This window comes from Haliaeetus leucocephalus, unplaced genomic scaffold (assembly GCF_000737465.1).
Source record: "Haliaeetus leucocephalus isolate CR32 unplaced genomic scaffold, Haliaeetus_leucocephalus-4.0 Scaffold0, whole genome shotgun sequence".
In the NCBI taxonomy this organism is placed as follows: Eukaryota; Metazoa; Chordata; class Aves; order Accipitriformes; family Accipitridae; genus Haliaeetus; species Haliaeetus leucocephalus.
Genome location: NW_010972436.1, coordinates 6,482,386 through 6,504,846, shown reverse-complemented (window position 1 = coordinate 6,504,846; position 22,461 = coordinate 6,482,386). Strand labels below are relative to the sequence as shown.

General features: G+C 35.8%; 1 protein-coding gene across 1 annotated transcript in view; it reads left to right on the top strand.

Annotated features, from left to right (window-relative positions):
• RUNDC3B (RUN domain containing 3B) overlaps positions 1-22,461 on the top strand; it is a 46,292-nt gene extending 23,831 nt beyond the window's left edge. Inside the window, exons 8-11 of the mRNA XM_010562668.1 lie at positions 3,953-4,110; positions 19,085-19,231; positions 19,596-19,711; positions 22,004-22,461. Of these exons, the coding sequence (XP_010560970.1) occupies positions 3,953-4,110; positions 19,085-19,231; positions 19,596-19,711; positions 22,004-22,149 (567 nt within the window). The 3' untranslated portion in view covers positions 22,150-22,461. The remainder of the gene's footprint in view (positions 1-3,952; positions 4,111-19,084; positions 19,232-19,595; positions 19,712-22,003) is intronic.

Below are 22,461 nucleotides of genomic sequence, written 5' to 3'. Positions count from 1 at the left end.
CAATCTTCTCGGCCAGTGTAGTATCACTTTCCATATGGAAAAAACTTGTGTTCCTGGTGGCTCTCTCTGATACAGAGGACGTTTTCCCTGCTTTTGTAAACCAAAATGTGCCGTTCAAAAGGAATCTCTTCAAAGAGATAAACAAAATTAAAACCTTTTCCTCCCCACCCCCACAGTCCTTGAAGCACAGGAACATATTCAAGACAGCATTTCATCCTTGTGTCCAGACAAAAACATATGATCAGTTTGAACGCCTCTCTTCCTCACCCCCTGCCAAGGTTGTAAAGTATTTTGGGATTTAATGAGAAAAGCGTCATCAGCTCTGGAAAAGCATTGAAGACAACAAAATAGGTGGATGTTTATTTTTCCTGGTAAACCCAGGTGGTTCATTTCCAAGGATACCCCATCAAAGTTGTGACAGATGCACATAGAAACAATATTGAAACATGGTGTCCAAATCCACTAGCCAGAACCACTGGGAAGCTTTAGGTCTGCAAAAGCACAAAGATCCTCAGTGGCTGTAACTGCAAATGGAGATTTTGGTTTATTCACAAGTCTAGGATCCAGAAACATCTCTATTCCATGGAAAGTTATTTGCTGATCTGATACTTAGTATTTCAAATTTTTGAGCATTACTACTTTAGTGAGTCACGTTATTCCTTGTAGCATTCTCTTAATGAACTGCCAACTTCTGTAGTCAACTAATGTAGAGGTGAATTCAAGTCAGTTTTACGATAACTCTTTGAAAACTGGTGCAAAATACAATTTTCAAAATGATACCTACTCTGACAGCTGTTGACATGTTCCTAATTGTCCTCCTTTAGAATGCCTACTTGACAATTGCAGCAGCAAAATAACTTTTTTATTCCCACAGACAGAAAATTTTCCATTGTCTAATTTTCATTTGGGATGTGCCTGCCAAATTTTTGTATCATTCACTTCACCTATGCTACATCTGTTCTATTATAGCTTGAACAAATGACCATTAAGAGGTTAGATAGACTGTGGAATAGAGCTTCTTTCCTGAGTGTTTCCCTCCCTTTTTGGGACCTTTTTCATGGCAATAAATTGCAGCATGGCAGTGAGTTGCACACAGTGCAGTAGGTACCAGTTAATCAGAGACAGACTGTTTTCTTGCAAACAAAGGGGCCTTCTGACATTCTGTGTGTTGGAAAACCAGACGTTTGTGACAAGAAGACCAAGTTGAAAATAATGTATTTTTAGTAACTGATATAGTGAGCCTGATTGCTCTATTGTCATTCACTTTGCGCAAATAATGATGAATTCTTTTTGTAAATACTTAAGTAAGTATGTGTACTGCAGTCATTAATAGCACAGGTGAATGATGTTTACCAGGGTCACAATATGACAAGCGATTGGATTGCAGCTAAGAAAAAGGTATCTGTATCTTCTGAATTGTTTGAATGGTAGGATAGGGTCAGGTATTATTTTAGCAAGGTAAATCCTAGCATTGCTTTATGGGACCAACAGTGCTATGCTGGTTTAGACCAGGAATCCTTGGTTATCCTAGTATCCTCTTGGATACTTGCCCAAAATACATGTGGAGGGAAGAAAAAAACCAAAGCAAATATATATGCACTGTTTTTCCTCTAATACTTTCTTGGCCAATGTGTATCAGCTGAAGGACTTCCTGAAGCTGATAAGGTTTGTCTGTTTAGTAACCTGTGATGGATGTCTCTTCCAAATACTTCTCAAATATCCCCTTGACCCCATGTAAATTTTTAGCATCCAAACCATTTTTTTTTGCAAAGTATTATGCATATCTACCATCTGTTGTGTGAAAAGCCACCTCCTTTTCTGTCTTTTGAATCTGGCTCCTACTAGCTTGATTTCATGGTGCCTAGCTCTTGTATTTTAAAAATTGATGAACAGTCACTTCCTTCTTGCCCTCTCTAGGCCACTCTGGAAATATGATGAGTTTGTCTTTTCCAAGTTGTCTCTTGTCCAGATTAATGAGTCATAGTCTACACATTTGTTACGTACGTGGAAGTTACCCCTTCCCTATTTTGGAATGGTGTAAACTGTTCACTTCTGTGTAGTGAACTCCTACATTCTCTGTGTACTGTTTATACTGGAGTTTTATATGCTTTCACTGGTGGGATGATGCATCTCTGTGTCATTATAGATAGAGGTATTTTCTGTTCATAGTATTCTGTTTCTGATACTGATGCTTCATATCTAAAATCTTTTTTGAAATGTTTGACATTTCTAGGAGGCAGGAAATTTGTGTATGTCCTAATGCATCATTTAGGACTTTCAAAGCACTACTTAGAGCTCCAAGGAGTACCTTAACAGTCAAGATAACAGCAACATTTGATGGGGCAGAACTAAGCATATTGAAAACCTCTCGAGATTCCTTGGAACTTGTACTGAGGCTAAAATAAATTCCTATTAAATATAAATATATATGCAGCGGATAGAACTGTATGTAATCATAGAATCACAGAATAGTTGTGGTCGAATGGCACCTCTGGAGATTGTCTAGTCCAACTACCCTGCTCAAAAAAAGGTAGACTAGAGCAGGTTGCTCAGGGCCTTGTTTAGTCAGGCTGTGAATAACTCAAGGATGCAGACTTCCCCAGCCTGCCTGGACAACCCATTCCAATGTTCATTTAAAAATTTAAAAAAAAAAAAATTAAGAAGACAAACACACATTTAAATAGTTTCCTGTATTTCAATTTCTGCCTGTTGCCTCTTTTCACTGGATACTACAGGGAAGAGTCTGGCTCCAACCTTTTTGCACCCTGCCATTAAATATTGATGAACATTGATATGATTCTCTTCCTCCCCCTCTTCCCTCCTCCCCAGCCCTGGACTGAGCAATCCCAGCTCTTTCTGCCTCGTCTCATATGAGAGATGCTCCAAACCCTTAATAGTCTTTGTGATAATGAATTGTATTAGTAGCATTTTACTACCAGATAACGTGAAACCTGTTTTCTTACTCAACAGGACTACACCTGTTCTGTGTCTATGAAAGCTACCTTTTTTTTAATTTGGGCACCTATGAAAGCATTACACATTTTTCCACAGGCTTCAAGGAATGTGCAAGATTTTACACAGTACAGACTTACTATACCCATCTTTAGCTAAGAATTGATAAGAAGTTACTACTAGCATTGGACATGCTGGTACTCTGCTTGAAGAAGAAAAAGAAATAGCTGCTTAGTATTGTAACCAAATGTGTAATTTGTGAACATACTTTCTGACCAATGTGCCATCACAGCTGCTGTTAAATACTTACATTGTGGATTTTTGTAAATTACTAAGTAGTTGGAGTGTGATTAGTACTGCCCCATATCTTTTATAGTATGGAAAAACTATGACATAAATGCACATGCACATTCCAGCTGTACATGTTCAATGTTACTAAAAGAAGTGACCTTCACCAGTTGTCCTACCTTATGCTTTAATGTAGGTGAATATTTATTTCAATAACATTCTTCTTTGTCATTTTAATGTGTGATGTGGTATTTTGGGAATTTTTTTTAAATAATTCTGGCTCCCTTTCACTAACTATACAGTTCCATATAGATGCATTCTACTCTTGTCCTTCTTACACAATATCTAGCATCCTGCATCTGTTAAGTTACAGAGTTCTGATCTTTTTCTTGTACTAGTGACTGTTCTATGTTGTTTTCGAAAAATGAATTAGTGTTTCATGCTGGTGGCGTTCCTGTCTCATTGTTTTATCCTTTATTCTATTCCTCTGCAGGAATATAAATAAGTGCATGATTTTCTTGATACTACTAAGAAACATCATACTAATCTTCAGTCAATTTACTAGTCTGTTAAAAAATAAATAAATAAAAAACCCTACAACAAAACCAAAGTAGAACTGTGTACATCTTAAACCAGAAAAATGTGAACATGCATAATGAAAAGTTTTTTTGATAGTGTGTTCTTTAAAGCTTTCTAACACTTATATTTCCAGGGTTACCTTGAAGAATTGGTACGACTCAGAGAAAACCAGCTATCTGAATCTGTCTCGCAGAATAAACTGCTGTTACAAAGAATTGAAGATATGGATCTAGCCCATAAAATGGAGAAGGAACAGCTGGAATATATCATTGTGGAACTGCAAGACCAGTTGTAAGTTAGTATAATGGAGAAACGTTGTTAGAGCAGTATTACTTAAATTATTTAACGTATTTAAGTATAATATGAAGAACTTCTGGTCATGTGGAAGTGAGTCAAACTTCTTAAAGAAATTGATGTATTTTAGCTGCTTCTTTTGACATGTCTTATACTCAGAAATGTCTCCCCTTAAAACTGCAGTAGTGTAAGACAGAATAATTCTGAGATTAATTTTTTTTAACCTGAAATAGCTTACAGTAAACTTAAATTGCTTAAATTTTTAACAAATTTTTATAAAATGTTCTTTATATTTTATTACTTCCAGCTTTAAGGCTACCCTTTAAAAAAATATTGGAAGCAGCTTCCTTTTGAATACTGTTTTTAAAATGTTAGGCAGGAAAGGATAAAGAAATATTTATTTTCTTTGTATAGATTCCATTTTATTTGCTTGTGGCTCAGACACAGTAGAATTTCATCTGGTAGTCCTAAAAATCTTCAAACTGATGAAACAGTTTGCTACTCACCTTTTCTCCAATGCAAGGTAAAATGCTAAAACAACAGGAGAAGGCTTAATTTTTTAACAGCATGTATGACTCCTAATGTGGTAAATATAGTTTATCTACCCAGCCCTGTCTGTTGAGTAGGGAGGTACTGTCCTTTTGCAGAGACACTCCCTGGTAATGTTTAAAGACCCAGATAGATGGAAGACTCTCTGTGTGGTGATAAATTGCCACAAGACTGCTATAGTATGCATCTGTGGTAATTGTATGTTCTGATCTGTTCATAACAGATACAAGATAAATTATTTTACCTTATATCTGGAGTAATTTGTTTGTGTCTGAGCCCTGAAGTAAAGTGGAAGTAATCTGTGGCCTTTGAAACAATACAGGATGAAGAGAATATAAAGATGGCTTTGGGGTACTTTGGTTCCCTCTGCCTAATGTCTGACAGAGTCACCACCCAGAAGGGTCTTTTCTATGCAGTAAAAAGTACTTCTAGCTTGTAAACAAAGTCATTTTGGTTTGTATTGTCTTTTTTTTTTTTTTCCTTTCCTCTCTCACTGTCTTGTGGTAGGTAATTTTATTGCCAGTGCTTGAAATGGATTTTATGAAAATCCTCAGGAATACAGCATTTGCGTTTTATTTATGCCAATTTCAGAGTTGAGGGGAAAAAAAAGATGTTTTTCTGAGTCTTTTCTTTTTTTTCTTTTTCTGATTGCCTGTCAGCTTTTGAGATACCTGTTCTTGAGTTCTTTTTCTGAACTTGCTGATATAGCTAATGATTCATGTTATAATTCTTTGGCCTCCCTGATTATTTGGGGGAGGTGCGGGGAAGGTGTAAGCTCATTTAAACCCACTCTGATACTTGGAAATTTTGAATGTTCAGACCTGCTGTTAATTTTTAGCTGAGCTATATGCAGTCAAACTAGTCTAAAGATCTCAGTCTTTGGCATTTGATTTTTGTTTGCTGGCTTTCTTACGTAAAGGCTCAAATTGTGGAGCAGTTTCTGTTGTATCTTGACAGTGTGTTCTTGTATAGCTGTTTGTGAGACACTGCAGTCAGGAACCTGGACTACACTAGATATTTGGAGAGAGAGAGGTATAATTTTGCATTGTTATTTCTGTGAGTTTAGCATGACTGTCAGATGAACTCTTCTTAAAGTGTGTTAGGAACTCATAGTTCCTTATTGGGGGTGAAGGAAGGGAAGAACTATTCTTAGCAGGTTTCTGATGGTCAACGCCAGTCATAATTAACATCTTGTAATCATTCTCCCTCCTCTCTCCTCCCCTCCTCTCTCCTTTTTCTCTTTTCTTTTTTTTCCCATTCTTATGTTTTTTATTCTAACCTGGCAGCAGAATATGCTGTATCATTAATGTGTCTGCAATGAGGCATGAGTTTTGGCCAATTGCTTTTTATGGTCCAGCTGTTTTAGAATGGTGTTCACGTAATCCCAAATCTTAGTGTTTTGCTCCCCTACCATTTGTAGCATTTTGAAGTAGTGAATGTACGCTATAATCTTTTTGAATTCTTTATCAGCAGGTAAGAGCAAGTTTGGGATTGTAATTCTGCCTGAGACATACTATATTACTGTTTGTAAAACACTTTGAGATCCGATTTAGGATCATTTGCTGTGTAATGGAAACTATTATAAATAAACATTCTATATTTTCTTTTTAATGATGCTTTTCTATTCCACTGGCTGTTGTTGTTAAGGTAGCAAGTTCTACCACTGCATATTTCAGTTGGGTATTTGTTGATGTTTCCAAAATGGTATTTCACAGGCATGCAAGTCAAAATGTTTTACATATATTCTCAATGGATCTGGGCAGAATCCAAGTTTATGTCTGGTCTGCCTTCCCTACTCGCCCCCCCTCCCCCCCCCCCCCCCCCCCAAAAAAGGAGGGGCATGGGGAATAGAGATCTGACTTTCATGACAGTATACATTGTTATTGTTGCTGACTTCGAAACCAGGTAACACTAGTGATCAACAAGGCCTTCAGGTTATAAATTAGTTTACCTACAGATAAACTTTTCCATGTTCACACTTAATAAGGCAGTTTGCTGTAAAGCATGAAATAAATATGGAGATAGGAGATTGGAGAAACCTGGAAGTAATTTTTATTTTACAGCTGCTATGCAAAACAATGTTCTACAATTTTCAGTTTTCTTAACTTTGTCTCACACACTTGAGTATCCAAACTGCAATGAACGACACAGTTTTCAATTTAGTTAAAAGCCATTTCATGGATCTCATGAATCCAATATCTGGAAAATAGTGAAGCTGAAAATGTATCAAATTAGTTCTTCACAAAGGAATAACATTTTTTTTGTGTCTCTCAACTTAATTGGATTTCTTCGTAATATGCTTATCCATCTGGGGACTGGATGTCTCATGTTGTTGGCAGGTATCTGATGGCAAATCAAGTTAAGTGAAACTGCAGTAGACCACCTGATCATCAGTCAGACACATTTAAACTAATGCACAGCTGATCAAGAAGAAGGATCAGACTAGATATTAGGAAACATTTCTGTACCAAGAGGGTGGTCAAACACTTGAACAGGCTTTCTAGAGAGGTGATCAATGCCCCATACCTGTCAGTGTTTAAGAGGCATTTGGACAATGCCCTTAATAATACGCTATAACTTTTGATCAGCCCTGAAGTGATCAGGCAGTTGGACTAGATCATCGTTTTAAGTCTCTTCCAACTGGAACTATTCTGTTCTATTCTAAGAACAGCTTGCTCTTCTACCACCCTTTTAGCATCTCCAGATGAAGTGATTGCCTAGTGATATGTGTCAATTGTAATAATGATGAGGCGTATTCTGACTTTCATTTGCGTTCTTCAGAAGTGTTTGCCATCACTGGGACATGTTTTTGCCTGGGACTTGTTGTGGTTGAACACTAGAGAACAGTACTTTTGGCTCCACTCTTCTATAGAAATAGTGTATTTTTATAGTGAGGGTGGAGCAGTTCTTAAGGCCTTAAAGTGCTTAAAAATAACAGCTCACAGGAGGACAGCCAAGAGAAGCCTGTGATCCATGGCATGTATAACTGAAGAAAACAGTTTGAATTCCGTAACATTCAAAATGTGATGGGAGAGGGATCCCAGATCATCAAGGAACTGTATCCTGGAGTATTCAGAATTCACAGAGGCAGCTATTTCTTCCTCCTCTAAGATCCTGCAAAGAAGTGTTGAATGTCTCTTGGAGCAGAGAGACATTTGATTGTGTACCCCATCAGTACAAAAATTCTGAGCACACCCCTCTAAGATAGGTATATTTATTTATTTATAAATTATATACATGTACTACTGTACTAATATATGATGTACATTATAAAACATACACAAAATAGAAATGAAAAAGGATGAGATAAAGATGAAATAAACACTTTTTTTTTTTTCATTTATTAACAGTACAAAAAGTATTTTCTTCCTGTACCCCAAAAGTTTGTCTTGCACACCACACTTTGGAGACCACTGCCTTGAAGGACTAGTTACCCAGTCAAAGAAGTGACTGGGCAAAATTGGAACTTTTTGCCCACAACATCATTGCATTAAAACTCTTTATCTCGGCTTAAACACAATTTTTTCCCTCTTAGGGTGATTCTTAGTCTTTCTTTTGGCTTACACACTGTGTGTGTCTAAGGCAAACTCTGCTGATCTTTGAAGTTCAGATTCTGCATCTGAAATTGATATTTATATATGTTAAATATTGATGTATGATTACAAGAGAGATTCCATCAATTTCCTGAATAGTGGCTCATCTCCTGCATAGTGACTCACTGATGTTATAAAAGCTAATCACTTTAACAAAAAAATATTTTTAAGTAAAGTGATAAGGAATAAGGAAAGCATTGTATACAAAGGCAAAAAAACCCTCAACTTAAAATGCTTTAAATTTTTTTTCTTCTGCTGTGATTTTTGTTGAAATGACAATACTGATTTGCATAATGTTTCCCCACATGGGTTTCCTCCTAAGGTATTTTTCAGGTTTTCAGGCTGGTGTGCCTTGTGTAAGATGATACAGCCCCTTTGTCTCAACTGGTGCAATATTTTAAATTTTTTTTTTTTTAATTTATCACATGTATTGAAAATGTATTTCTTGGATTCAGTGGCTATGCTATATTTTATACTGCTCTGGTTTTTATCTCCCTCTGCTGTTACTTCCTATATCCCTGTCTTGTTCTGACGTTTTGTGGAGGGCCATGTGGAGGGAAGGAAAGTCAAGAAAACTCTTCAGTGTTTGGAATTCTGTCTTTGGTTATGGCACAGATAAGACTCAAGTTAAATTGTAGGGACACTCACATCTTACATTGTATTAAGCTTGTCTGTATAATTAAGAATATTTTGTATATTTTAGCAAGTGTTAAAGCTAGATTTGTTTAATTTGTCTGGCTGTTACTTCAGAATTGGTCAGTCTTTTCAAGGCCCAAACAGTGCTTGTACTCTATTCTTAATATTTTAATATAGTTGTCTGATAGATCCAGGAATACTGCAGTTCCTATCTGGATAATACAAATGTTTTTTTAAAGACAAGAGATGACAGTTTAGTTGCAACCCTCAGAGACCTGTTTGTTTCAGTGATGCTCTTTAATTACCGTAAATGTTCTGTGTATGTTTCCACTCCTGAGTTGTACATAGCCTGTAACTTGTGCTTCACTCTTTTCTAGGCACTGACTGTTGGAGTACTCTGTCCACATACCTATTTTTCCCTGTGTTATCATGGCACTGAGCTCAGGCTAATGCATCCTGCCTTTCAGAGAAGTCCATCAGCTCATTCTTGGCAGCACCTGAACATAGCCACAATAGTTCTGTGAGAGCAGCATGCCAGAGTAAATTCATACATGTTTAAGTTCAGGCAAAATAAGCTTCTCTGTTTCAAATACACCATGTCCTGTCAGATCTATTATGGAGTATTTAAAGGAAGCTTTACTGTATTCTTTATAGCAAAGATGATTCCTTTCCAAAGATTGATGATGCCCCTTTGATTGAAAAAACTTCCTTAGGAAAATAGTATCTGTGCTTTTCCTTGCTTTGTCAAGATTCTGTTTGTAAATGCTCTAGAGCCTTCAGAGCACTGCCACAAATACTTCGTCCAAGAGCAGGCAAGGGAGGGTCACAGGTGAAGTCACAAAGCTGTAGAGGATGTAGGTTATAACTGTGCTGTCAGGGACAAAGCAGAGAAAAGCTTGTCCAAGGAAACATAAGCAGAAGGGTCTGAGCAAAGGCTTTGAAATTTTGAAATTTAGCCTGTGTTTTGTGTCTCCTTGTGAGTAAAACTTTAAATGTGGGTTGCCTGGCTTTGAAATCCTTGCTCAAAAACTAAATCATCTGGAGAAAAAGGAAAGCTGGATCAATTTTTTAGCACTCTTGCCTTCATCTTCAGATAGTCCTCTTGTAAGACTTTTTTTTTTTTTTTTTTTAAAGAAACAGAATTCCTCAGCTGTGTAAGTACAGTAAATCCAATTTGTTGTAGCTGCTTTATTTTCTCACTGAAAGGAAGTGGGAGATTAAAATTTAATCTTTGATCTTCTTGGCGAATTTCTTTCCTAGAATGTCAAAACTGAGAATGCTAATCCTTCTTTCCTTTTAAAGCTTTCATGGATCCTTGCTATCAAACCATAATTCACATTAGCCACACTTTTATTTGTAATGCTTCCTGTATGTCCTCTGTCTCCCTCAAGTTTGCAGCAGCAGTTTTAAATCCTTAGAATTCCAATCTGGTCTGTTTTCAGCTCCTTTTCTCAACTTGTCTGTACTTTTTTTTTTAAATGGTGTAGAAAAAATATTGCCTATTTTGGCAGATGTTAAAACTGTTTTGTTTAGGCAGTGATTTGGATTTTGGTTTTGTGGAATTCTTTTGAAGTTTGCTGCAATATGATACTTACGTTATACAAAGGAGTGGATAGACAGCAGCGGGAAGCCAAAAGTTTCTGGATTGATAGCAGTCTGAAGGAAAGGATTTACTCTGCAAGATGCAGTAGGTAGGGAGGGATTTATTTATAAACCCTCATTATTTTAGTATCTCATTCTGAACTTTTTTAAAAGGTGGTTTAAAAGGTTTATATTAAAATAAACCTGAAATTTTAAAAAAGTTAAAAGCTCTTAAAGTTATTGGTGTCTTCAAGGACAAGATGTGTTGGTATATGTACAGCAAAATGCTGGCTGACTCCAGAGTGAAAAATACTCATTTTTGTAAGGAGCAGCTGATTTCTTGAGCAATAAGCTTTTATTAGCTGCCTTTCTGTTTGGATAGCAAGTGGTTGAGATTTAGATTGGTGATTTTTCTGTTTGTCATTGAGATATTCTTATGCAACCACTCAACATAATAAAATTTACAGTATTTTGTTACCCAAATTATAACTCAAATTAGATTTGGCAAAATTTTTTATTTGCCACCTGTTTTCCCTTCCTGTTTTTCCATTTCTGCTGTTCTTTTCCCTGTGTGTGTGGTTTTTTGTTTGTTCCCCCCCCCGCCTCAGATCAGATTTTTGTCCTGCATTTTTTTCATTCTGCAATTGTCTTAGACTTTGAAGCTCAATCTTACTGTTTGGATAGTTTGGTAGTTGTATTAATTTGCATTCAGCTACCAGGAAGAACTTACATGACTCACATCTTGCTGCCGCTTTTTTTTTTTTCCTTTTGCCCCCCCCCCCCTTTTTTTTTTTTTTTTTTTAAACCAATATGGTCTTCTAGCTTTCCAAGTAAGTCAACATTGCCATATTTGCTCTTTTGTAATTAGAAGAATGGCATTCTGAAGGAGCTTATGCTGGTTTTGGCAAATACTTTTCTATGCAAAAGCTCCGTCTTACAGTTATAATGTTGGATATCTCTGCTGAAACTCTTGCTGGCTTAATATGTGAGTGGAAGTTTAAAAGAGTGGTTGTTCTGTCAACCCAAAGTTTACCCAACCAGTTTGTGGTTGATACTGCTCTTTTTACTGAACCCAAGGGAAGAAGCATGTTAAAATGGCAAAAAATTACTGAGAAGACCACTGTTTCTGGTGAAGTTTTCCTGATCCATTCTGAAGGAAGATCTTGATTTTCTCCCCCCACCCCCATAAAAATGTTCTTTTAAAAGTTCAGCTATACACAGATAATTTGTATTTACAGACTGACATGGAAAAAAAAATATCCTTGAATGACAAGCTCAGTTTGAGAGGATGTTTACTAATGGCAAATTTGATAATCTGTCAAAAAAAGCTGTTTGCTAAGAGTCCTCCATTTTCCAGCAGAAAGGACCTGATAGTTGAAGAATTGAATTAAAAGCTGCTCTTTACTTCTTAATAGTTTGGTTGCTAGCAAAGTTCAGTATTTTTCTTGTTTTCAGTCAAGACCCACTCTCTGGGGAAACTGGCTTCATTGTGCCTGCTATCTTCCTCCAAAGGAATCAGGCCTGGTTATTTGTCCAAGGACATGAAGAGTGTCAGTTGTGCACTGCAGTAGTATTTTAATGAGTACACGCAAAGTTAACATACTATAGTGTGGTTTGATCCATTCTGGATGTCGGTATTCTGAAATAAAATCTCCACCGTAATTAGACTAGAACTCAAGAGTCAAGCTGCTGGTACTTCTGCCAATATAAGCTTATCAAAGTTACTCCAAAGATCAAGGAAATCAAAGGCTGTATAAAATTGATCACAGTAATTTTACTACTGGAGGATATATTTCAAAATTTCTAGGAGGTAATTAAGGAGGACTAAAAGGATTGCTGAAGAAGCTTCAAGGGTATCTGTTCTGTGGCACAACTAGTACCGTTGCTGTGACACACAAAGATCTGTTGGCCACTCAGAAAGAGTAAGAAAATGTGGTGCAGTAGGACATGCCTGCTTTTTTTCACTACAGCGGCTGCAATTAGAAAGTCTGCTGGGATCTAACTGCTCTGGCATCTAATTTGGGGAATACTGTATCTGTGCACAGGGCACAAGTCTGAGAGAGGTGATATATTGCAGCATCAAAATCTACTGGTAAGTAACTCATTTTCATACCTGCTGATCTAATTTCTCAAAGTCCAATGACATACCAGTCCAGACAGCTCACTGTCTTGCTACAGTACTGACAATCTGAGAGTTCCCTTTTATTTTAGAGTTGCTCTTACAGATTTTAGTTATATTCATGTATGCTATTAATTTGAGTTTGCATTCCATATTTCCTGTCCTAAATAAAGGTTTTTAAAGCTTGTTCTTTCTTATTCAAATGTTTTTATTTTTTTAAGCTTTTATTTTCACTTTTACTTTTCACTACTCAGGTAGTTCTTGAACTGGAGCACTCATCTGATATAATTCCCTTTCTTAGGGAATTAGTCTGTTTGGTTTATTTCCTGTCTTCATCTGCTGGTAGGAGGGCAAATTGCCAACTGGACTGGCATTTTCTGGATTTGGAGAAATTAAACTTGCAGGTAAGAAATTACTGGTTTTTCATAGGTATAATTGGAAACAGAACTGACTTTTTGTTTATTAAACAAAAAAATCTGTGTAAATGGGTCTTTCAGAATAGGCTTCCAATGGCATGAATCTGGATTTGATCTCAGGGAAATTGGAAATCCAGTCTAGCTGAAATAAGACCAGAAATTTTATGTGGTTACCAAGATAAGGGTTTTCTGTATTAGCTTGGGCTAAACTTGAGATTAATTTTTATTATTTATTTTTAAATTCCCAGAGGTAATATAGTACAGTATAGTAAGTGACCAAAGATAATCACCTTTTTATATCATTTGTGTTTTGCATGGAGGAACCCCACGTACATGTCGTCTTTTGTCCCCATCCTCCACTATGAATGGGTGAATCAAGTCGGGTCACACTTTCAAGATGCAGAAGTCTTAGATGTATTAATTCAAAGGAGTAATTTCTTATCCTTTTGAGAGGTAGCTGAGCTGCCAAAAGTGATGGTAGTGCAAACAGAACTGTTTGTGAAGTTACCTTATGCATTAATTTTTTAAAAAAAAAAGCTGCTTCAAAAAAAATTAAAAATTAAAAAATTGACCATTTGGATGATCAATTTTCAGAGTGGCTCGTATGTGATTGTACCAGAACAACTGAAAGGGCAGCATACTGTGGAGCAGCGATGGAAATGAGCAGTAATTTGTCAATTGCATTTTATTATTAAATGTGTACCATACAAAATGATATTCTGCTTGTGTTTAATAAATAATCTCAAAATAATAAATCATGAAATAAACATCTCAAAATAATAAAAGTTGAGGAAATCAGCAAGTAAATATTCTGAAGAGTGCCTGACAAAGACAGGGCCAGTGAATACTAGTGGAGTATGATGTTTATTAGAAGACTTCACTAATCTCAGTTTTCCCTACTTCTTAAATACACAATTAAAGGACTGAAAGTCAAACGCACGCAGAGACGTTTCTGTGAATAGCTGTATAAACCTGATGTTAATACTCTGGCTGTTGTTGTTATTCTTGAATAAAAGTAAGTAAATTTACAGGCCTGGAGGGAGCATATGTATGTGCACTTCAAGCAGACACTTATTTCTAACTTGGGAGTATGTTAGTGTTGATTAGTTAATGAATCATCAGTATTCTTTTGTAATAGGCAGGAATTTATTAGCAGGATGTTTTTACTGAATACTTTTGTTTGTTTTCTAAGGGAGCTTAATTTAAACAGCGGTTCCTGATGTAGAGAACAAAAAATATAAAAGTAAGCCAAATATTTGTTAGTTTTTAATGATGTATTCTAGCATTAAGATGATGTTCTCCTCTATTCTGCTGCTTGTTTTTCCTAACAAATTATTAGTTGCAGTAGTATTTTGAATTTGTATGGAGTTTTTCTTTTTTTTTTGTAGCCATTAAAAAAAGAAAAAAAAACCACCACAATTTAAATGTCATAACTTAAACAGGGTATCCTGGGCTTACATGGTGAGACTGTGTATATTATATTTCTCTTATATACATGTGTTATGGAAAAATCTATGTCATGAAGTAATACAAAGGGTATTTGACATTTTAAAAGCTATTTTTTTGAAAATACGTTCTGTCCCCACTGTCACCAATGCCTCTCTCATGTAATAAATCCCAACAAGCATTTTGCAGGGTTTGCTTTACCACTTTTCAGTATGAAAATAGCAATTCAGCAATTACTTCCAAAGGAATTAGAAATATTCTCTCTCTGCCTGCCATCTCTTCGCTATTTCTTGATTTTTTTGTAATGTTTTTAAGAACTTTAAACATGGTATGAATGTATCTTATAAAAATACTTGTTGGGGTGAGGACTGCTCAGAGCACGAAAAATAATTGTTTTCTTTCTGCATATTACAAAAGAGAGCTTCTGCTACTTTTTGCCAATGTGATTATAAAGAGATGGAAATGATTGTAGGTAGAGAAGATACCAGTTAGTGGATGGGGGGGAAAAGTTCACAGGCTTTCAGACAACCAAGAATTTTTTTCATGCCTAGATTAGGTGATGTACCATAAATTAGTTTAACCCCCCTTGCTCTCATAATAAATTCTTAAATATTCTCCATACTCTACACAAAACTTTCTGCACTCTGCAGTTTCACTGTGTTAGTCCAGGATACCCTATTAAGCCATAACTCACATGCTGCCTGCCTTTCATTCAGAAAATAATCATACAATCTCTTATTAATATCCACTGTATTCTCCATGTACCAACTACCTTCCTGAGATTATTACATGTAAAAGCCATTGTTTTTATCTTCTTTTTGGCTTTCAAGTTTTCTATTTCCAGTCTGAAGAAAGGGAGTTAACAGCTTGTTGTGTATGCTCATTTGATTGTTTTCACTCAAACTTGGGTCGTATTTCCTTCCTTTTTAACTTCTCTCTATAATAAACTCTTTTGTCTCTCTTTTCCTCTTCCCTTTTTGGAATGTCCTTGCTTTTACTCCTGTATTAAATGGCTTAATGTATTGTCTACAAGCCTTATTTTGAATCATCCTTATATCATCACAGCTACAAAACCAATACAACAATATTTTATTGAGTTTTATTTAAAAATAGAACGGCATACTTCAGTGTTATGCTTATGATGTATTATGGATTTTGTTCCTTATAAGTTATGAGGTAATATCCTTCATAAATTCTAAGCTTTTAGTCTTAGTCTACAGGCATTCGTGTTTCTTGCCAGCGGTTCATTCTTGGGAACAGAAGAAATAGAATAAAATCTGTTTGTACATAGGCCATTCCAGTTCAGTATGTTTTACTACAGACCAGCATTTTATACAGAAGCTTAGATACTACTTTATTTTTATGTGAACTTTTGGTAACACTTTTGAAATATTTCCCAGTCAAGGCCCAAAGTGTTCAGTAGTTCCTTTTTTTATGTGTGTAAATAACAGAAAATATTCATTTTATATTTTTTTTTAATATTTTGTGAAATGTGTAAATTTCACAAATACCCCTATTTGCCATTTGTACCTCTCTAGCAATTCTTCAGTTCTTAGTTTTGCTCTATGAATATTTTATTCTAATTTTTCTTCTGAAAGCTTTTATATGCCAAACTTACTTTCCTATACTAGCAGATAAATAAGTTTTAATAGTAATATTCTTCTTTTGGTTAAACAGCCTGACAGTAAACACAGAGGAAATCTTCATTGCACTCATTGTGATCATTAAGTCCTACTTCAAACCTTGCAGTATTGCAGCCTAGAGTTGCCCAGCACTAGTTACAAAGTTTGCATTCTGAGGAACAAGAGTGCTACCATAGAAATTCAACCTGCCTTGGATAAAATAAATTGTTGTCTTTTGAGAGCTCTTAACTTCTAGAAAGAGCTCATCTTGTCTGACCAAGAGCAGGACAGCACTCAATAATCTTGTGCAGCATTTTTTCACATTGTTTTGAAATTTGTCTGTGTTTTTCATTAAAACATGATGACATTTCCTTCCTTTTTAACTCATTTCTATAGTAGATGCTTCTGTCTCCCGTTTCTCTTCCTCTTCACATTTTTGAATATTTGTAGCAGTATAATTTTTGCCTTACGGTGATTAAGAGTTTGAGGATGATGTATGTTGCATAGACACGGCGCTTAGGGACATGGTTTAGTGGTGGACTTGGCAGTGCTAGGTTTACGGTTGGACTCAGTGACCTTAAGGGTCTTTTCCAACCTAAATGATTCTATGATTCTGTGCAGTTTAATACTTTGACTCTTAAAATAAGTCTGGTTAATATGCATAAATTGATACTGCCTTTGTTTATCTTGAGAGAATTGCTGTTTGCAAGCAGTGCCTTTAATAAGTCTTTGCTGCAGTGGAATCTCATGATACTTTAAAAATGGCTGCGAAAGAGCAAACAGCTAGATAATCTACAAGGCTGAAAAAATAGGTGGTAACTACCAGCACCTGCTGGTATATTTTGTCTAACTTCCTATTGTCTATACTACTGTTTCATATATACTGAATACTGTGTTTGGACTGATTTTATATATTCAAAGTTATTTTTACATATTTTTAAAGATTCAAAATAAAAGTGTAAAAGTTTTAAGAGGAAAATAGTCACTTCTGTATCCTACCTGACACCTGGTTTTCTTCCTGAGCATGGTGGAGTGGTTTAAGTAGTGATCTACTGGAACTGTCTTTAAATGTTGTTATGCTAAAATCCCTGGAGCAGTTTGGCTAGTCTTTGCTGCAGAATTTCTTTGTCCACACAGAAAGGGTTACATTTCAGGTTACTATAGCATAAAGATTTGTGGAAAAAGCCTCAATATAGAAACCTATGTAAAGTGCCAAAATTCCACTATTAGCAACTTATGTGTAGATGTGTGGTTTTGTCACCTTTGCTCAGCATGTTTGTTTAATAATAACTTAACACTGCTGCTGAGTTGTGTGGTGATAACATACAGGAGTTGTCCAAATGGGAATTTACACGTGTGTGTTATGTGTATGAATTTGCATTTAGTTACTGTGTGCATATTTGCTAACTGTGTCCTGTTACAAAACTTCTATGAAAACATACAAGAAGTCCTTCTGAATAAGGAGGTGATGTAGTCTAACTGGCTAACCTCATAAGAACATGCTAGGTCACTGTTTCAGTTTCCTCAAATCAACAAGCCTTTAACAGACCTGTTTAATGCTCAATGTACTCCATGGGATTAGGGGAGTTACCTGGGGAAGTGAATACCATTCAAGATATTTGAAATTATTGAGAGCTTTGGGTTATCAAAGTGGTATAGACCCCTCAGAGAGGAGGGTGAGGGGGGAGATCCCAGGGTAGAAAAGTTGATTGTCTACTTGCATGAACGCTGGGGAAATTCATCATCTTGAGAAAAGTTTCTTGAAAATAGTTTTGCTTGCTGTGGTGCTTTACCACCTTCTCTTGCAAAATTGCTGTGCATCTGTCTCCTCTCTCAAACTCAGCTACTAAAAAATCCTTACTGAACTTGCTATTGTCTTACCTTGTTATATGGGAAATTTTGGCTCTTTGGTTGGTGTTATGTGCCCTTACTGAGGTTCTTGTCTAATGTCAGATACCACTTCAGATACCACCGGAATAAAAACTGCATTGTAAAAACAGACCTGTTGACAACATTATTTGTGAATTCACATAAATGTATGTGCACCATGAATAGTTAATTTGCTATGCAGTTTGGCATTTCAGATAACAACATAGCATTTAGCTTTGAACTCCTGAGTACATTCGGTATGGAGATATGTAACATTAGCTATTTGCTTCAGGCCACAGATAGTCAAACTTGTTGTAAAGCAGCATTCTACTATTGCCTAGTATTTCATGGATTGGAGGAGTTATGGGTTAACAAGCAATATGAGTTTTGTTTCTAGAGTTGTTCTACAGCAGTATAAGGGTAGGTTGTACAATTTGAAAAAGGCTGATCTTGTCTTGGAGCCTGAAGAACCATGTGCTTTCCTTATTTCTGTCTGACTTCTGGCAGACGACTTCCCATATTGGCATATTAGCTTCCTCATTTCCAGAATTTTAGAAAACTGGTCTGCTTCATGGGAATATGATGCAAAACTAATTTGAACATGTAAGGTACTCAGTTAACCCATTTTCTGTAATTTAAAAACATAAATTACTAGGAACTGTAAGGTGGTAGAAAACAGAATAACTACGTGTTATACTTCACCTGGAAGCATATAATGAAATTAACATGTCTGGTTTTTAGTTCATTCTGTAAAAGTATTGTGGGGGTGTGTTTAAACTGAAAAAAAAAAATATTGGGGAGAAGGACATCACATTCCCATAACTGGTTTGCAAAATAGTTGGACTGTTAATTACCATCATGCTGGCACAAAGAATCTTTAGAATGCTGTTGCTTTTTTATTGCTTTTGCAGAAAGATTCTAACTTCAACTTTTTTCTGCTCCTAAATCCTTCTCAGTAGATTTCTCAGTTGCTTCCCCTAGAAAAAAATGAACAGTTTAAGATGCTTTATGAAAACTGCAATCTGTTGGTCACTCAAAGTAGAACATCAACTTGGTCAGGACTATTTGCCCTGTTTTTCTTCCTGTACCTTAAGGAACTGCATTTAATAGACTGAGATTTACTGCTTTTTGTATTCACAGGACTGTGCTAAAGAATAATGACTTGAGATCAAGACAAGAATTAACTACTCACCTCACCAATCAGTGGCCTTCCCCAGGAGCTCTGGATGTCAATGCTGTTGCCTTGGACACTCTACTCTATAGAAAGCACAATCAACAATGGGATGAGTAAGTTGAATATTTATTTTGATTCACCTTTAAAGGAACAGGGAAACTCAAAATTTTATCTTTCCCTTAGCATACTCTGAAGTGTACTCTATCGGAATTATCTCTTACAATGTACAAGGATCAGCTGGCAGAAAAAAAATCAGTTTATCTCACCATAAAAATTTCCTTCCTTTGGATTAATTAAAAAAAAGGAAGTAATTGCTTTAGGAAAAAACAGTGTTTTAGGAAACAAACAAAAAAAATAGAGTATTTAGGAGAAGAAAGATTAACTGCCTAGGTTTTTTTAGAAGACTTTTTAAGGACAATTGAAGATACCTAGTTAGATCTTTAAATATGTTACTATTAAATATTACTTGGTTTGCAGGAAGAGTTTTCAAAGTCTGGACCAACTTTCAGCAGAAGTTAGTCTTTCTCAGTCCTCTCTGGATCCAGGTCACTCACAGGATGGGAAGCAGGATGGAATGAACTTATTAAATGAAGGTACAGAGCCAGTCTAGTGGCTTCATTTTATTTTATTCTTCATAGCTCTGATCTTCAGTCCCTGTGAGATGAATTTTCAGTGTGAACAAAATATACATTGAACAGCATATTTTTTCATTGTTATGCAAATTGTTTCAGTTTCCCTAAGGACTATACTTCAAATAAGTTTGCATTTATGAAGATGCCCGCACCCCAATAATGTAAGACTTTGTGCTGTATTTAAAGCTAAGCTTTAGATACGTTGCATATCTTCCTTCTCCATCATGGAACCAGAGACAGCTCAGCTACAAGGAGGATCTTCTGTCATCTTTCTGCTATAACTAACTTAAATCTTTTGAGTTTTTTAAGTTTCCTTTTTTCTTTCTTAAAAGAAAGATTAAAGGCACCAGATTTGCAACTACCACTGTCATGCTTACATCTTGCATTCAACATTTATCTGTGGAGATGCAGCCTGACAGTGTTTCTGTTAAAACAGAGAGGGGAACGTGATATGAACCATGCCTGTATATAAATGTAATATACACAAACACAGCCCCTTTCAAAATCTTATCAAAGTTGAGCTGCTCCATCTTGTGGGTGACTGTGAAAAGCAGAAAAATGCTGAAAGACTTCTGAAATAGTAGTATTTTGGGTACAGAACAAACTGCTATAAAAGTCCTTTTTGTACCTCATCAAATGTTAACTTTAAATAGACTTGACAATACAGAGCCTTAGTAGTTGATAACTGTAAAATTTCTTGGTTTTAAAATATCAAGGATGTAAAATTTAGAACTTTTTTTAAAACTGTGAACAGTCTTAAAATCTAAATTATTTCAAGTTAGCTTAGAGAAAGTGAAATAGAATCAGCATGGCTATTATGAAGAGATTTCTTGTGCAGATCTACTTTCAACTGGTTTTTTGCAATGTTAATCATTTGAAGTTATGCTTTGTTTTATCTTCTGTAAATAAAGGTGTGGCAAAATCACTGATAATAATAGTTAAGGTTTTGATTTCAAGACTCTATCTTTAAAGGTATCATAACATCTCAATTCTAAATTACTGAAGTTCATCAGTACCTAAGCTTTAATATAATTTTATAAGATGGTATGTGATCCTGCTGTTAAAATACCTCTGGTCTAACTCTCAGTATGGCAGTTTTAATTAAAAGATTAGAAGTAGTAAACTTTCACAATACTATTAAGCCCACTCATGTAGTCAGATTTTTAGCTGCACACTTGTTGAAGTCAAGGGCTGTCCCCAAACAGTGTTACACTGCTCTTCGTGTATTTTATGTCCTCCAACTGAATGTAGTCTTTAAAGGGTAGTTTTTATGGGAATAAAGAATTATTGGGCAGGGCATGATTTGGGTTGTTTCATTTTTTTCTGACATCCTTGTCATGAGAATAAAACTTTTCTGTCAGGAACAGGAGACGCAATTTTAAGAAATGCTACTTTATAGGTGTGATTTAAAAAAAATCTGGTAGACTGGTTTATCAATAAAATCTTGTGCCTGTGACCTTTTTACGTTCATTTTAATCTCTAGTTTAAGGTGATCTTTTTTATTCTGCAGGTGAGCCAGGAGGATGAAATAGGGAGATGCTTGTAGATCAAATTCTTTTATAATGTAATTTATTAGCGGAGTTGTCACAAAATAACTTGAATGGATCTTCTGAGAAGGAAAGACATAAAATAAATAGAGAAATTGTCCAATGCAGTCTTATACCTATAGGTATGTTTCACATTAACTGTCAAGTGTATGTGGATGACACGGCAGATACTTGCACTGCTGCTCCTGCACTGTAGGGCTTTTTCCAGTGGTCGGAGCCTAATGCACTTCAAATTACCAAGGTTTAAAAAACAAAACATGTTTATTTTTAAAGAAATATATCCTGATTCCAGTTAATTCTACTCCCTTCTGAGGGATTTAAAATTACATCTCTGGTACTGATATTGTATTAGTAGCATCACTCCCATTTATACATAATGTACTCAACTAAAACTGGTGCTTGAGTTAGTAACTTCAGTTCACCATGTAGTCAGCGGAGTCTCTGAATCTCCTTCTGTAGGAGACTGACTACAGCCCAGCCTGCAGTGCATGGGTAGGGATCTCTTTACCGCCTGGACAGGGAAGGTATGGCATAAATTACGTGCCTTCCTAATTGCATTTATGAAGTATGCGTGTGCTGAAGCACTAATAGGTAATTCATAATAGTGTAGATGAAACATTTTTTTCTATTCCCTCTTTTTTTTTTTTGTGGTCAGGTCATCTTGTGCTGTAAAAATTATTAGCTTAATTCTTGATTTTCTTAACAGGGAAGGAAGACACTCCATCATTGCTTGGTCTTTGTGGCTCTCTTACTTCAGTAGCAAGCTACAAATCTCTCACAAGTCTGAAATCAAGTGAATATCTTGCAAGTCCCACAACAGAGATGACAAGTCCAGGCTTAACACCATCTTGAGATACACGCAAGAAGGAAGAGCTTTGTGTTGTATGCATTTGGTTTATGTTCCATAAAATGACTTGCAATGAAGACTGCTAGTTCTGAGTTAAAAAATAAGCTGCTTTATTTTTCTTTTCATGGTTACCTGTTTAATTCACAAATTCTGTCAGTTTTCATTCAAACTTTTTTTTCCCCCAGAGGACTTTTCAGATGTTCTATTTTAGTCTTGAATTATTTAAAGCTCTTGATCAGGTAGCGGACATATAATCTGATGCTTATGACTGATTTTTAAAATGAAACAGTTGCAAATCAGTCCCCTACTTAACTGCC